The sequence below is a fragment of the Drosophila teissieri genome, chromosome 3L (assembly GCF_016746235.2).
Source record: "Drosophila teissieri strain GT53w chromosome 3L, Prin_Dtei_1.1, whole genome shotgun sequence".
Classification (NCBI taxonomy): domain Eukaryota; kingdom Metazoa; phylum Arthropoda; class Insecta; order Diptera; family Drosophilidae; genus Drosophila; species Drosophila teissieri.
The window spans coordinates 3,305,068-3,318,401 of record NC_053031.1 but is presented as its reverse complement, the minus strand read 5'-3'; the positions used below and the strand labels follow the sequence as shown (position 1 = coordinate 3,318,401).

The following is a 13,334-nucleotide window of genomic DNA, read 5'->3' as shown; positions in this document are numbered from 1 at the left end:
TGTCAGCACTTATAATTTATTTACATATTCATTGCAATTGCGCTGCACGTGCCGCTGGCTTTTGAAAGATTTGCATGTTCTTTTTATTTGTTTGTTTCTTGTTCCATGTTTTATCAAGAACCTTTTGTTGTGCTGGTCCATATTTGGTATATTTGGCATTTGCATTCAAAGTTAAAAGTCAACGAAGAGGCTATTGCGAAACTTGCATGGGTATGGGTGCTATTACATTGAGAAACTGTCGCATGCGATTTGCCGCACTCTTAAATGTCACGGTCTCTCCCCTCTAATAGTTTATATTTGCTAAATCATTTCCACATTGGTTCAACTTCATTAGACATCAAATAGGCCGTGGGCTGTCTGGGATCTGAATCTATTATATCTATACATCTGCCATCTCTGTTTATCCCTCATCATCATTTCCATCAGCCTACATGATTTCTATCTTCTTTTTTTTGTACTCGCGCTTGGCTGCGTGTGAATTTCCTTATGCAATAATGAAGAGGTATATGAAAAGTAGGCGTTATGGAGCAGACAGCTACATAGATTTCCCCACCCCACCTCATCCCCAATCTCGATGCCATATGTTGGCAGCAACAGCAACAAGAAGAACAAAAGGCAGCATTTGCTGTAACACCTTGCCCAATATGCAAATTTTCTATTAATATGCATAAATGGCTATAGGTGGGTGTATGAATGGCGGTTGGGGGAAATTAAAGAAGCGCAGTTGGGGCGCGACTTTGTTGTCAACGCTTGAGGTGTTTGGTACTGCTGCACTGAGAGAAATAATTGTATTTCTTGGTTAATTATAAAAAGGTATTCTAGAGTCACCAAAGAAATTTAAATACACCTAAAAGCAGAGGAATATTTGAATCAATATCTCTCTAATATCTATATCAATATCTATCTAAAACAGCATATCTGATGACCAATAAAAAAAAACATTGAAACAAAACACACATTTTAACAACAAATCCAGTATATTCCAAAGAAGAGAAGGTTGTTGTTTTTTTAGAAAATATAGTTTGTATATTTTTTTTCGAATGCGTTTACATCTGCCTGTGTTTCCTGTTTCATTTCCTACATGACAGACATCATTCAGGGAATGGCAAACAAGTGCAATCAACTCCAAACGCTGCGCCAGAAAGAGAGGGCTCGAGAAACCAGAAAGAGTCAGCGATAGGCATTGGAGCCCCAGACAAGTTGTTGACAACGTGAGGGGTGAGGGGGTGCGGTGAGGGGATCGGAAAAACACTGGGCTTGGCACGTGGCTACCTTGCATTTTATTGCAAATTGGGTGCTCCACACAGTTTTCATATGGGCTGAGCGGCTCAACTATTTATAACTCAATCAATGAAAGACCTCCATTCGAATGTTGTGAGTTCAGGGGGGAAAATGGTGAATGGTGAGGTATTCATTTCAGAATTGATTTTTCGGCAAATTATTTTGGGGTCAGCTTTGATTGAATGATTGAGAGAAGGTGCTACAATTTGCGTAGATAAATAAATTAAGAAATTGATTTAAAGTTGTACTTTGGACTATGTAAAATATTACCAACTTAATTGTAAACGTTTATCGTTTGCATAAAAGAATAAATTTTCTTTAGTTGGTACCCCACTCCCCGGCGCCTTCAATCAATCAAAATCTTGAATCTTTTTGCGATTTCAATTGCTTTTCACATCCAAATCCAAATGACTGCTCTCATGCTTTATGCATTGCAGTTTTTGTAAATCGCAGCAAAATGTTTTCGCCCCATTATCGGTTGCCCATTTCAATTGCAAAGCCAAAAATAAGAAAAGGAAAACCAATAAAACGATTTGCTGTTGGCTGAATTCATTTTGGTTGTATTTTATTTCTTATTGCAACGTACGTGGCGCACATTTCAAAAGCATTTCTCACTTGCAACTCGGGCGAGGCAGGAGTTTTTTCCCCCCTTTTTTTGTAGATTTTTTTCTTTAGCATTTCTACGCAGCCTCGAAGCTGGCTGTCAACTTCCTCCCGACTTCCCCCTGCCAAAATCCATCTCTATGCGGGAATCTCACTCCATTTTTCCGGCCAAAATGATTGAGTTTGACGCGCGCTGGCAGCATCAATTGCATGCAAATTTTGTTATTTTGTTATTATTCGCATTGCTTTGGCTCTCCGGCAATTGAAATGCCACTTTCGGTAGACATTTCGCTGGAGGGCAATAAATATGTTGATTTTATAAGAAGCTAAGTCATATACAATATTTCCATCTAATTCTTAATTATAGAGATACATATCTGACAGGAAATGTAGCACCAAAATAAAGTGAGGAGTTTCTTAAAAAGTTTCTTGTAAACTTGAACTAGCAAAGCGTAATCAAAGTAAATTTATATTGTTGCTTCTCAAGGTTTTTCTGCTTTTATATATATATATGTAGTATATATTTGTGGCCCTTCGAGTTGTAATAGTCAATTTCGGTGGAGTTGAAGTTGAAGTTGGTCCCCCTCTCATTTAATTAGCCCACAAATATGTGTTGACAGCTGCTGCTTGACAATCTCTTAGCTAGAAATTTGTCCCTCAGCTTGCAATGAAAATACTTGGGAAGTCGAAGCGGCGACACTTTTGCTTTTGTTTTCCCAGCCACATGGGGCTTGGGGGAAAATTCGCTGGAAGCTGAAAGCTGCTGAATGCTTCAAGTTCTGCTGCCGAAGAGGAAGTTGTTTCCAAGACCTGGCGCTCAGTGGGTTAAAGGGGTGAGGTGGTGTTGGTGTTAATGTTGATGTTGCTGTTGCTGTTGTGTTGTGTGGGTTTTGAGGTGGGTTGCCACAGCTGCTGGTTGCAAGTAGAACACAAGTTTCACTTGTATCTCTCTATCTTTACCTAACTAGAATTTCGTAGATATACACGGCAATATATTGTGAGATGATTTTGTAATTATACTTATTATAAAAAACATTTTAATGGAAATTTATAGATATTTAATAACTATAGAATAACATGCTGCCATCTCAGCCATTTTGCTGCACTTTTGCAGCCACAATTTCTCGCTGTGCAACATTGTTTAACGCAACCCAGTTAGCTGTTGTTTTTGTTGTTTACTGCCAAGTTGGTTAGCTAGCTAATTTCCCCCTTCTGGTTTTCCACCAACCACCACCTCGTATCCCCCCGCATTTTCATGCACCACTTCAAGGACACTTGAAGCTGCCTTCGGCGGTGCACAATGCATAAATTTGGTTTCTGATTGCAAGCCCAAGCCAAAATGTTAATTAGCTGCAAGCCGTGCGCTGCACGTGAGACCCCAAAATAAAAAAAAACCGAGAAAAACAAAAAATGCAGCTCGAGTCGAGTAATAACAATAACAACCCAAATTACGCGCCTGCGCTCTGAAGTTCAGTGAAGTGCAGCAGATGAGGTTGACCGAAGAAGAAACCACGGAAACCATTGAGAAACACTTGAAATTCGGCATGTTTTTTACTCATTGTTTACTCTAACCAAGATGCAAGATATTGATGGAATGCAGAAGAGATTTGAAACATATATCTATAGAGTTTGAAATAGTGATTGCAAGCGAGCAGCTAATCATTGCTACGATTGCAGAACTTGGATAAAAGTACAGACTTGTTGGGCAAGAGCGAATTTAAAATATATGATATGATACTATATCGTAATTTTTAATTAGGTTTGTAATCAGAAAAGGTTTAAACAAGCTAAAACTGCTTTAGTACCAAGTGATTCTAGCTTTTAATCTGAAATTTATGACAATGAGGAATAGTTAGTTTGGGCTAAAGAAGAGTTTCCTTCGCCTGCTCGCATTTTAAGTTAAAATTGATTTAAGAAAGAGCACCATAAATGCAATTTCGGTATCTAATCTATAATAATCCCTGTGGAAAAGTGAGTGTATCCCTTGGGTCGGTTTCCTGCAGCTGCTCGCATTTAATGTTGCAAACCGCAAACGCAACAAATGCAGTCGCTAAATTACAGAATTTGCAGGCAGCTCAAGTGGCCGGGGAAATAAATATAAGACAAAGGCTGCCAAAGGAGCGCAAACGAAATGAAACGAGGGGGAATTCCGCGTTGCTCCTGTGGAGTGTAAAGAAAAAAATATAAAAAAAACTTTGCCACTTAAGACGGCGACGCAGATTCAGACCTCAAGACGGCAGCGGCTTAGCTGGCCAACAAAAAAACCAATATATATACATATATATATAAAATGCAACAAAATAAAAACCAGTAACCAAAGTTGTCGGCACTTTTTGTTGTTGCGTTCGCAGTGGCCCGCGAAAAGTGCTCAAAATTGTTGAACTGCGTTTTGGCTTTGCCAACTGCCGACGTACAAAATGCTCGTGTGGAAAGCAGGGGGGCTAAATGTGCAACATTGTGGCAGGCAGCTTTTGTTGTTGTGGTTGTTGTTCTTGCTGTTTTGTTCACTATACGCATTTGGGGGCCCAGCAACTGGAGTTGTATAAATATTGTAAATTGATTTTAAATGGGCGGCGGTGGAGGGAGTTCCGCCTCCTGTTAGATTTTGCGATGTGATTGCCCTGCACTGCAAGTTCCTTCATCATCTCTTCACCGCAAGCGAAAATAAATCAGCGCTTGTCTGTCTGTGGCTTGTTTTTTTCGCCTTCGCTTTTTCCACATAGATATATATATATATATATATATTTTCTTTTTATTCTCCTGTCCATCAGTCGACCGTCGACTTGGCCTCCTCCCCCATATTAAAAAGAAAGAAAAAGACCCTCGGACAAAGTGTGGCGTGTTTTGTATCTCCTTCGTCAGCGGTAGTAGTGTATAAAATCATCAAGGGTTCAACAATTTCCTTGGTGATTTTTTGCTTGCTGCCTTGTTTTTTACTTGCGGCATTTAATGCCCCGGCAGCCGGGACACTTAACATGCAACTTGATTTTTATTGCAACTCCATAATTTATGACCAGCCCCACGTAATCCGCCTGAAATGAGGTGTAAATTGTTGACTGGATTGTCTAGGGATTTAAATTTTTTGACTGCCAGTTCAATGACTTTGCAATATTTTCCAATTTATTTACTTATTGTTGCTTTTTGTTTTATTCTTTTGCAGGTTCTTTCAGCTCTGGACATTTTACAGCCACCGCATTTGGATTTCTTTCAAGAAATGTATCCTTTTTACAATTTGAAAACATGAAAAACTCAAAGAAAAGTTATACTTTTCAAACCAGAAGTGTGACAATTGGGCTAATGTGAAATGTTGCGGTTTTCAAGGAACCATACACATTTCATAATGTATTTCTTGTGGTTTTACATCTCCCTCAGTTTAGCATTGAACAATTAACAATTTTTTTTAATAATTTAATGCTTCAATTAATTACTTTGCAAACATTTTAAGGTGCGCCTAAAAGTACTTCCATGATTTAAATTGTGATACAATTTTCCTATAACTTTATTTGAAGTTTAGATGTTTATACTTAAAGACGCCTTCTTATATTCAACACTCAATTTTGTACCCTTTTATGAACTCCGAACTTTTGCACAACGAATGAACTTTCAAAAATCTACAAACTATAAACCAACGGCAAATATTTTATTAATCTTTCGCCCATAGAAACTATAAAAATTCGATTTTGCAAAGTGAGTTGCTGCTTTTCGGGCGTCGCAGCCGAAACTTTTGGGCTAAAAGCAAATGTTACTAATTGAAAAAGTTTTAAGCACAAACAAACAAGGCAAAAACGCAAAAATAAAAGATGTGTTGAAGGGAGTTTCAAACTTTTGTTTGCTCCTTTCGCATTCGCATGTCGCCATGAAATCGGTTTCCACCTTAACTCCCCTTTTTGAATCGATCAATAGCTATGTGATAACGGAGCTGCTGCAATCGGATCTGCACAAGATAATCGTGTCGCCGCAGCACCTGTCCGCCGACCACATCAAGGTGTTCCTCTACCAGATCCTGCGCGGCCTCAAGTATCTGCACTCGGCCCGCATCCTGCATCGCGACATCAAGCCGGGCAATCTGCTGGTGAACTCGAATTGCGTGCTCAAGATCTGTGACTTTGGATTGGCCCGCGTCGAGGAGCCGGATCAGGCCAAGCACATGACCCAGGAGGTGGTCACCCAGTACTATCGCGCCCCGGAGATCCTGATGGGCGCTCGCCACTACTCGTCGGCGGTGGATGTGTGGTCGGTGGGCTGCATTTTCGGCGAACTCTTGGGCCGTCGCATCCTCTTCCAGGCCCAGAATCCCGTGCAGCAGCTGGAGCTGATTACGGAGCTGCTGGGCACACCAACCATGGAGGATATGCGTCACGCCTGCGAGGGCGCACGCACTCACATGTTGCGCCGGGCGCCCAAGCCGCCCTCCTTCTCGGTGCTCTACACACTCAGCTCACATGCCACGCACGAGGCGGTGCACCTGCTCTGCCAGATGCTCGTCTTCGATCCGGTACATACCATTCATTATACAATCAATGCTAGTAGAGTTTAACTAATATTCCCCCCATTGCCGTGCAGGACAAGCGTATCTCGGTGACAGATGCCCTGGCGCATCCGTATCTGGATGAGGGGCGTCTGCGCTACCACTCGTGCATGTGCAAGTGCTGCTTCACTACCTCAGCCGGAATGCGTCAGTATACGGCTGATTTCGAGCCCTCCGCCGGCCAGCCCTTCGACGATCTGTGGGAACGCAAGCTCACATCCGTGCAGCAGGTCAAAGGTTAGTGCCAATCATATTTATATCATTTATACTCTTATATTAATCATGTGTTTTGAAACTTGCAGAGGAAATGCACAAGTTCATTGCCGAGCAGCTGCAAACGGGTCGTGTGCCGCTGTGCATCAATCCACAGAGTGCAGCCTTCAAGAGTTTCGCCAGGTGAGTGGAGGAGTTCCTAGCCAATGTCACCAATTTAGTTTTCCCCTCCTCCTCCTCCACACCAATAACCCTTTAAACTTTTCCCACCTCTGCACGCCGTCCTGTCTTTACCCCCAAAAAAAAAAACATTTTACAAATTTAACACCTTTAGTCAAAATTGTAAACCTCTTTTCTTGATACACACTTTCGTTTCGTTTATTTATGATTTTGATTTATTGTTTAAATTAATTGACCATGGCTTCCGTGTAATGCTCTCACTCTCTATCTATCTCTACCTCTAAACCTATTCCGCTAATTGTCGTACCTGTCCCCGAAATACCCAAAACTATAACTATATAACTCTCTATCTGCCAATTGAACTACCGAACTACGATTATAATTTGTAACCTTATTTTTAAATGATCTTTTTCGTTTGTTCTTTTATTTTTGTTGTTCAACATGGATATTAATCTTGAAATTTCTATTAAATCGAATCGTTATATTTGCGTTGTTAAGCCAATGAGAATGAGAAAATCTACTACTACTACCACTACCACTACTACCACTACAACTTGCACTGCTGCTCCTGCCGCTGCTCCAATCCGCCGCCGCCTACTGCTGCGCTGTCCTCAAGAACCGATCGATCCAGATCCAGATCGAGATATACTAGGCGCGCGATCTCCTCTCACTAGAACGAATCGATATAGACACGCAGAAGTCACAACATACTATCCGCAATCTCTGCCGATTGATTGACGAATGAAAATCAAACTGAAAATGCTAATGAAAATGAAAACGAAATCGAAATCGATAAAGAAAACGTAACCGAATACGAATACGAAAGCACAGCCAAGATAAAGATACAATAATACAGATACAGAAAATGAGGCCTCGGGGCGGCAACTGTCTCTCTACTCCTTCTTAGGTCTGTTGATAAAGCGAAAAACTTACTAAATATTTATTTATTTAGTTTATCACCTTATTTGTTCATATTTCTTTTTTTATCTACTCTCCTACCTATTGCAAATGTGTATAGAACCAAAATGAAATAAGGAAACAAAAAAAGAACAACAACCTATTTAGTTTTAACCATTTCCTTCTAATTAACTTTTTAATTTTTAGTTCTAATTATACGTTCATTTCTTTTAAATGGGTATTCTTGCGTAACATTTTTGTGTACATACATGTTTTTAAAAGCCAACAAGAATACGGCAGTCTAACCAAGAACATTATAAAATTGTTTACAAATGTCGCAAAGAAAATTGAGAACAAAAATAAGAAAATTGGCAAGGCAATTACATATCTGTTAAGAATGGAAAACGAAAAAATATGCAGAGACATTTTCAACTATTTTATAAAATTATTAAAAGCCGATTAAAATCGATAAATATGAACATAATGCATATAACCAGCTCCATAATCAATTTTGTGTTTATGTTTTGTGTTCGCATTCAACTCATATATCTATATACTATATATATAAATATCCGTAATCGTGTACAGCAGATTTCATCCAGTAAACAAAAGCCCATACGCACCTACAGACCATAATTCCCTACATGTTTCAAACAAGCAATCATTCCCATATCAAAAGTTATGCACACCTATCATTAAACGTTACACAAGGACCTATTGAAAATGCTTTGAATTTATCCGTGCCAAAGATATTATCTTTTGAGAAAAGCTATTTATCTATTTTAAATCAAATTCGAGTGTCATGAAATTAAACAAAATTTGTTTTCAACTTGTGAATAGCTTACGCCCATCATTTAGCTCAGTCATTGTCCTGCCTAATCCTAAAAACATCTCGTTATCCATGCAGGTTTAGAGCATAAGCCTTAAAAATACCCACCATATGCTTGGATAAGTTTACATAAATTTGAAAACTGCACAGAAAATCATGCAAATCATCATATTTGTACAATTTGCAGTGCAGCTGAGCAGCAGTGACAAAGAAAGAACTGAAGTAGATTTGAACGCTTGAACAACTACCATTTTCAATGACTTGAAATTATTATGATTAACCAAAACAAAACCAAAACCAAAACTTTAACTTTGTATTTTAAATCCCCCTCCAACCCGAAACTCTTTTTTGTAGTTCTACCTTGTACATTTTCATTTCACGTTTCGTTTTAAGATTGTTTTCAATGGGAGCTATTTCTGTATTTAGTTAGTAATTTGCCTTAAATTAAAGCTTTAAATGTTTTCTGTAAACTTTTCGTTGTACATGGCATGAGAAAACTAATCTAGATGTTTAACCACAAAACCACCTATAAAAATTGAATATTAAAATTCGTTTATTTTATCATTTTCCCCACCGCAATTTAGTTCGACCGTGGCACATCCTTCGGAGCTGCCGCCCTCGCCTCATCAATGGGAATGACGGCAAAATGAGGCGATTGCTGCCTAAAATCGAAACAAAAGCAACACAGCCAAACGATAGACCCTTGCCGCCGAGCAGAAGGAGGAGAGGAGTCGATTCCCAGTCCAAAAACCCCTCGAAAAGCAACCCCATCCAAAACCAACCCAATCAAATCCAGAGATAACTCAACTCAGCCAGGAACAACTATTGAATAATTTTTAAGCGCCAAACGGCTTTTAAGTGGGCGTTTGTCTGTTTGAAAGTTAAAGCATTCCACCACCGAAATTAACTAAAACAAAACAAACAATTATTTAATAATACTATAGACAAACAAATATGTAACGTAACTCAACGGAAACTAGTCTAAACAACAAAACTGTAGTTAAAGCAGCAGCAGCATCGACGCAAAACAAGCAAGTTTGAAGAAAACAAAAATGTTAAAAATGTTAAAAAAAAAAAAAGGAAATTAATGAGAGAGAGAGGGAGCAGCAGCAGTAGAATCTACGCACTAAAAACAAAGCGTATTTAACAAATAACTATAATTTTTTGGCAACAAAGCAGACATTTTGTTGTGCTTGACATGAATTGGAAATGAAAATTCAATTAAAATGAAAAACAAGTGAATCGTTTTATCGTTTTATGTTAAGCTCCTATTAAAACTATGTATATGTAAATTAATTAGCAACACACACAGACATCGTATTCATTATAAACAAGTATGCTTAAATCTTAAATATATCGATATATATATTTAAAGTAAAATAGTTACAAAATGCACACAAATCCAACATTTGTTTGCCAAAATTTACCTCAAGCGATAGTCCTTTTCGTCCTCAAACACAAAAAGGATCGATTCATTTTCTGTTAGCTTACGACAAAAACATTTAATAATGCAATGTGTAGCTACAGTTAAATGTGTACTAGGCGCTAAAAGAAAAACAAAAATTCTTTTGAAATTATGCAACTATTTTTATTTACACCAACGTTTGAAGCTTCAAATTTGAAACTGGTTTCTAGAAATATACTCTAAATGTAACTGACTGTAACAAAAAAATGGTCAGCCCTAACTCTTTAGGAAAAAAACGGAAAAATATTCGATGAAATTAGTTCAAAGTTTCAACTGTCGACTGAACAAAAATACAATATAAATTAATATATATATATATAAATTAAACAATTTCAACTTAATTTAGTTACCACAATTTTCGCTTTGATAATAGTTTGTTAAGCTTCTTAACCATTAGTTTCATAAATGTAAACTACACAATAAACAAACCAACAAATGAAAAACCAACAAGTGGACGACGCACTGCCCCCAGTGAATGGTTCGAGCGGATCGATCCCAACTGGACGGAAAGGAGGCATCCCATTGGAGGGATCTCCTTGGAGTCTCATGGCGCCGCCCGAACCAATTCGATTTTAGTTATGTTTAATTTGCTTTTAGTTGATTACCATGTAATATAGTTTAATTTTCGACTAACTACACCTCTGTCTCTCTCAATGCTCATCGCTATAGACAATAGCTAAGGTGCAGGACAGGATCGGTTATAGAGGATCAATTGCTAAGGCCTCGGCTGACCGGAACATTAAATATGTTTAAGACTGAGTTTTCTCATTTGACGACGATTGATTAATTGATTGATTGATTGATTGAGGATATGCAATATATAATTCGCACTTCATTTATTTGAAAGAACAAAAATGAACATTTTGATGTAGATTAAGCACTTAAACGAAATTAAAAAGCGTATACCGTGTATGTGTATTTGAATGTCTTTTGTCTTCAATGTTTAGAGCAAAACAAACGTATGAATATTTAATCGAAAAACGACGATGGAGTGGAAGAAACTCTTGATGAAATTTAAACTGAAGCTAAACTTAAACTTTTCTCTTCTTCGATTCACTTAACTGTGCTGCTTTCTTATGTATGTAGTTATTAATTATAGCATTGCATATATATTATCCAATATATATACATGTATGGATTAGCATAAAAACAAACAAAAACAAAACAAAAACCAATATGAATTCAAAACTTTCACGGAGATCTCATAGCAAAAACAAAACGAAATGAAAGAAAAGAAAAGCATAATGGCCATGGCATAATGGACCCAAAATGCAAAGGCATCGTGCAGCAAAGTAGAATTTCTTTTCAACTTTTGTTTATAACTAAAGTTTTTTCTTAACCGTAAACGCATAGAGTACAGATTGTTTTCCCCTCATTTGACCGCAGAGAAAACCGCTCGAATTAAATTGACATCAGCATCGACATCCACATCATTTACATCTCTAAGCACATACTCGTACTCCCCGTAGTGGTACATATACAAATAACAAAAACAAATAACAAATACGACTACGCATACGGATAGTTAGTTTTCGTTCGGTTTAGGCACCGTGTACATAGCATTATCTCCACGCCCCCACCAATAATTAGCCCACATCTCTCTCCTTAGCGCAGTAAGACGGTTAGCTATGAGGTACGATACGATACGATATGAGTACGATAAGTAATGGACATGTACATTATACTACACTACAATAGCACAACCCCCCTAATTGGAGCAGGTCTGAACTAAAACATAATGTAATTCACACAAGATATGGGCCCATATATACTAGGGTGTATGATTTGGGGGCGGCGACTCTGCCGCCCGTTTGAAATGAGTTCATAAGTTAAGATCAACTGTAACTGTAACTGTAAACTGCATTAGTATTTGATTGTAAACCGATTTTAAGGATCATTCTTAACTATATATATTAGATACGAATTACGCATTAATTTACGTTAAATGAGAATAATACGAAAAAACTGTGTAAACTGTTTGTATAAAAAATAAGAACAAAACAAAAAAAAAGAAGAAAACGAATCCATTTTGTTTTATTTGTCGCATTACCTAAAGTGCATCCAACCCAACCCAATGCATTTGCTAATTAGAATTTATAGCCATGTAACACTGCAAGCCAGACAACTAGCACCCACTATATACGATATATGTGTATGTATATTTATGGACAATATTTGAGATTAAAGCCCACACACAACCACACACACACAATTCTTCAAGTTTGTATTAGAATACAGGAAAAAAAAGACAGCATTCCAATGAAAAGGACACCTAAGGATGCCACGTACATTATACACTTTGAATATGAACCAAATATATGATGATCAAATGATGAGACTCTGAGAGAAGTCCTTTGAAACTAGAATTGGTCAAGATTGGTAGATTAAAACATAAAAATGATTGCGCTCAGGTTATTAAATGTAAAAATTACAAAATACTCCTATATACATATATGAAATAATCCCCAATTCGCATAACATATAATTAACCACATATATGTACGTTTAACAAGTTTAACAAAAGGCTGTTTGTAGAAATTGTGACACAGTTTTTTTAACCCGAACCCACTAACCCACAACTAAACGACGTTTAACCAACTCGATGTGTAAATGCAAAAAGGATAATTAGGCATCTTCGACACCACAGTGAATGTAGTTCTAGTTGCTTACACTAACCAGAAAGAAACTGGCTGCTTTGTGCACTCCGAAAATTATGTAAATACTAAAGCAAATGATAAATATAGTAATCGTCGTGCATAAATTTAGAGAAAACTTTGTGATTGCTTCTCATTGATGATTGATGATAATGACATAACTGTTTTGTAGGGCAACCTTAAGGCAAATATTTTTTCTTATAAGCAGCATGTAAAAACACTTGAAACGCTAACCGAAAAACGCAAAGCAAACGCTATATGTAGGACACACCAAACGTAGTTAACAAACACGATTTAAGCCCATATAAAACACACTCCCAATAATCCCTAAAAATCGATGGCAAATGCTTAACCAAAAAAAAAATGATATACGAGTTATTGTATGTGTACGGGAAATTTGCTAAATGTTGTAAAAAGTATATTACTCGATTATAAAGTAGCACTCGAAATGGAGTCTCTCCAATCATGTAGAAATCCTCATCCAGTAAAAGCACGCAACAAAGTTCCCTAATACTTTACACATAATTTGGTTTCCTTGACCCGCAAGCTAAATTAAACATGAAGTGTTTAACTGTATATATGTAATGTATTAACCACATTAACCGAATATACTAACTGAAACGAAACTTAGCCCGCAAAACATACCTGTGTAGTGGTAAACGGGCCGGCAAGAAATGTAAATTA

General features: G+C 37.6%; 1 protein-coding gene across 2 annotated transcripts in view; it reads left to right on the top strand.

Moving 5' to 3' along the window:
- Positions 1 to 9,905, top strand: part of LOC122616297 (serine/threonine-protein kinase NLK) — a 64,337-nt gene extending 54,432 nt beyond the window's left edge. The window contains exons 3-8 of one of the 2 annotated variants that reach the window (XR_006325906.1): positions 5,045 to 5,100; positions 5,788 to 6,379; positions 6,448 to 6,649; positions 6,715 to 6,808; positions 7,304 to 7,712; positions 9,116 to 9,905. Coding sequence is in view for 1 of the 2 variants with exons in the window: in XM_043791703.1 (XP_043647638.1) it covers positions 5,045 to 5,100; positions 5,788 to 6,379; positions 6,448 to 6,649; positions 6,715 to 6,808; positions 9,116 to 9,170 (999 nt within the window). In the remaining variant the exon portion in view is untranslated. The remainder of the gene's footprint in view (positions 1 to 5,044; positions 5,101 to 5,787; positions 6,380 to 6,447; positions 6,650 to 6,714; positions 6,809 to 7,303; positions 7,713 to 9,115) is intronic. The other variant, XM_043791703.1, reaches the window with a different exon arrangement.
- Positions 9,906 to 13,334: the final 3,429 nt, after the last annotated feature.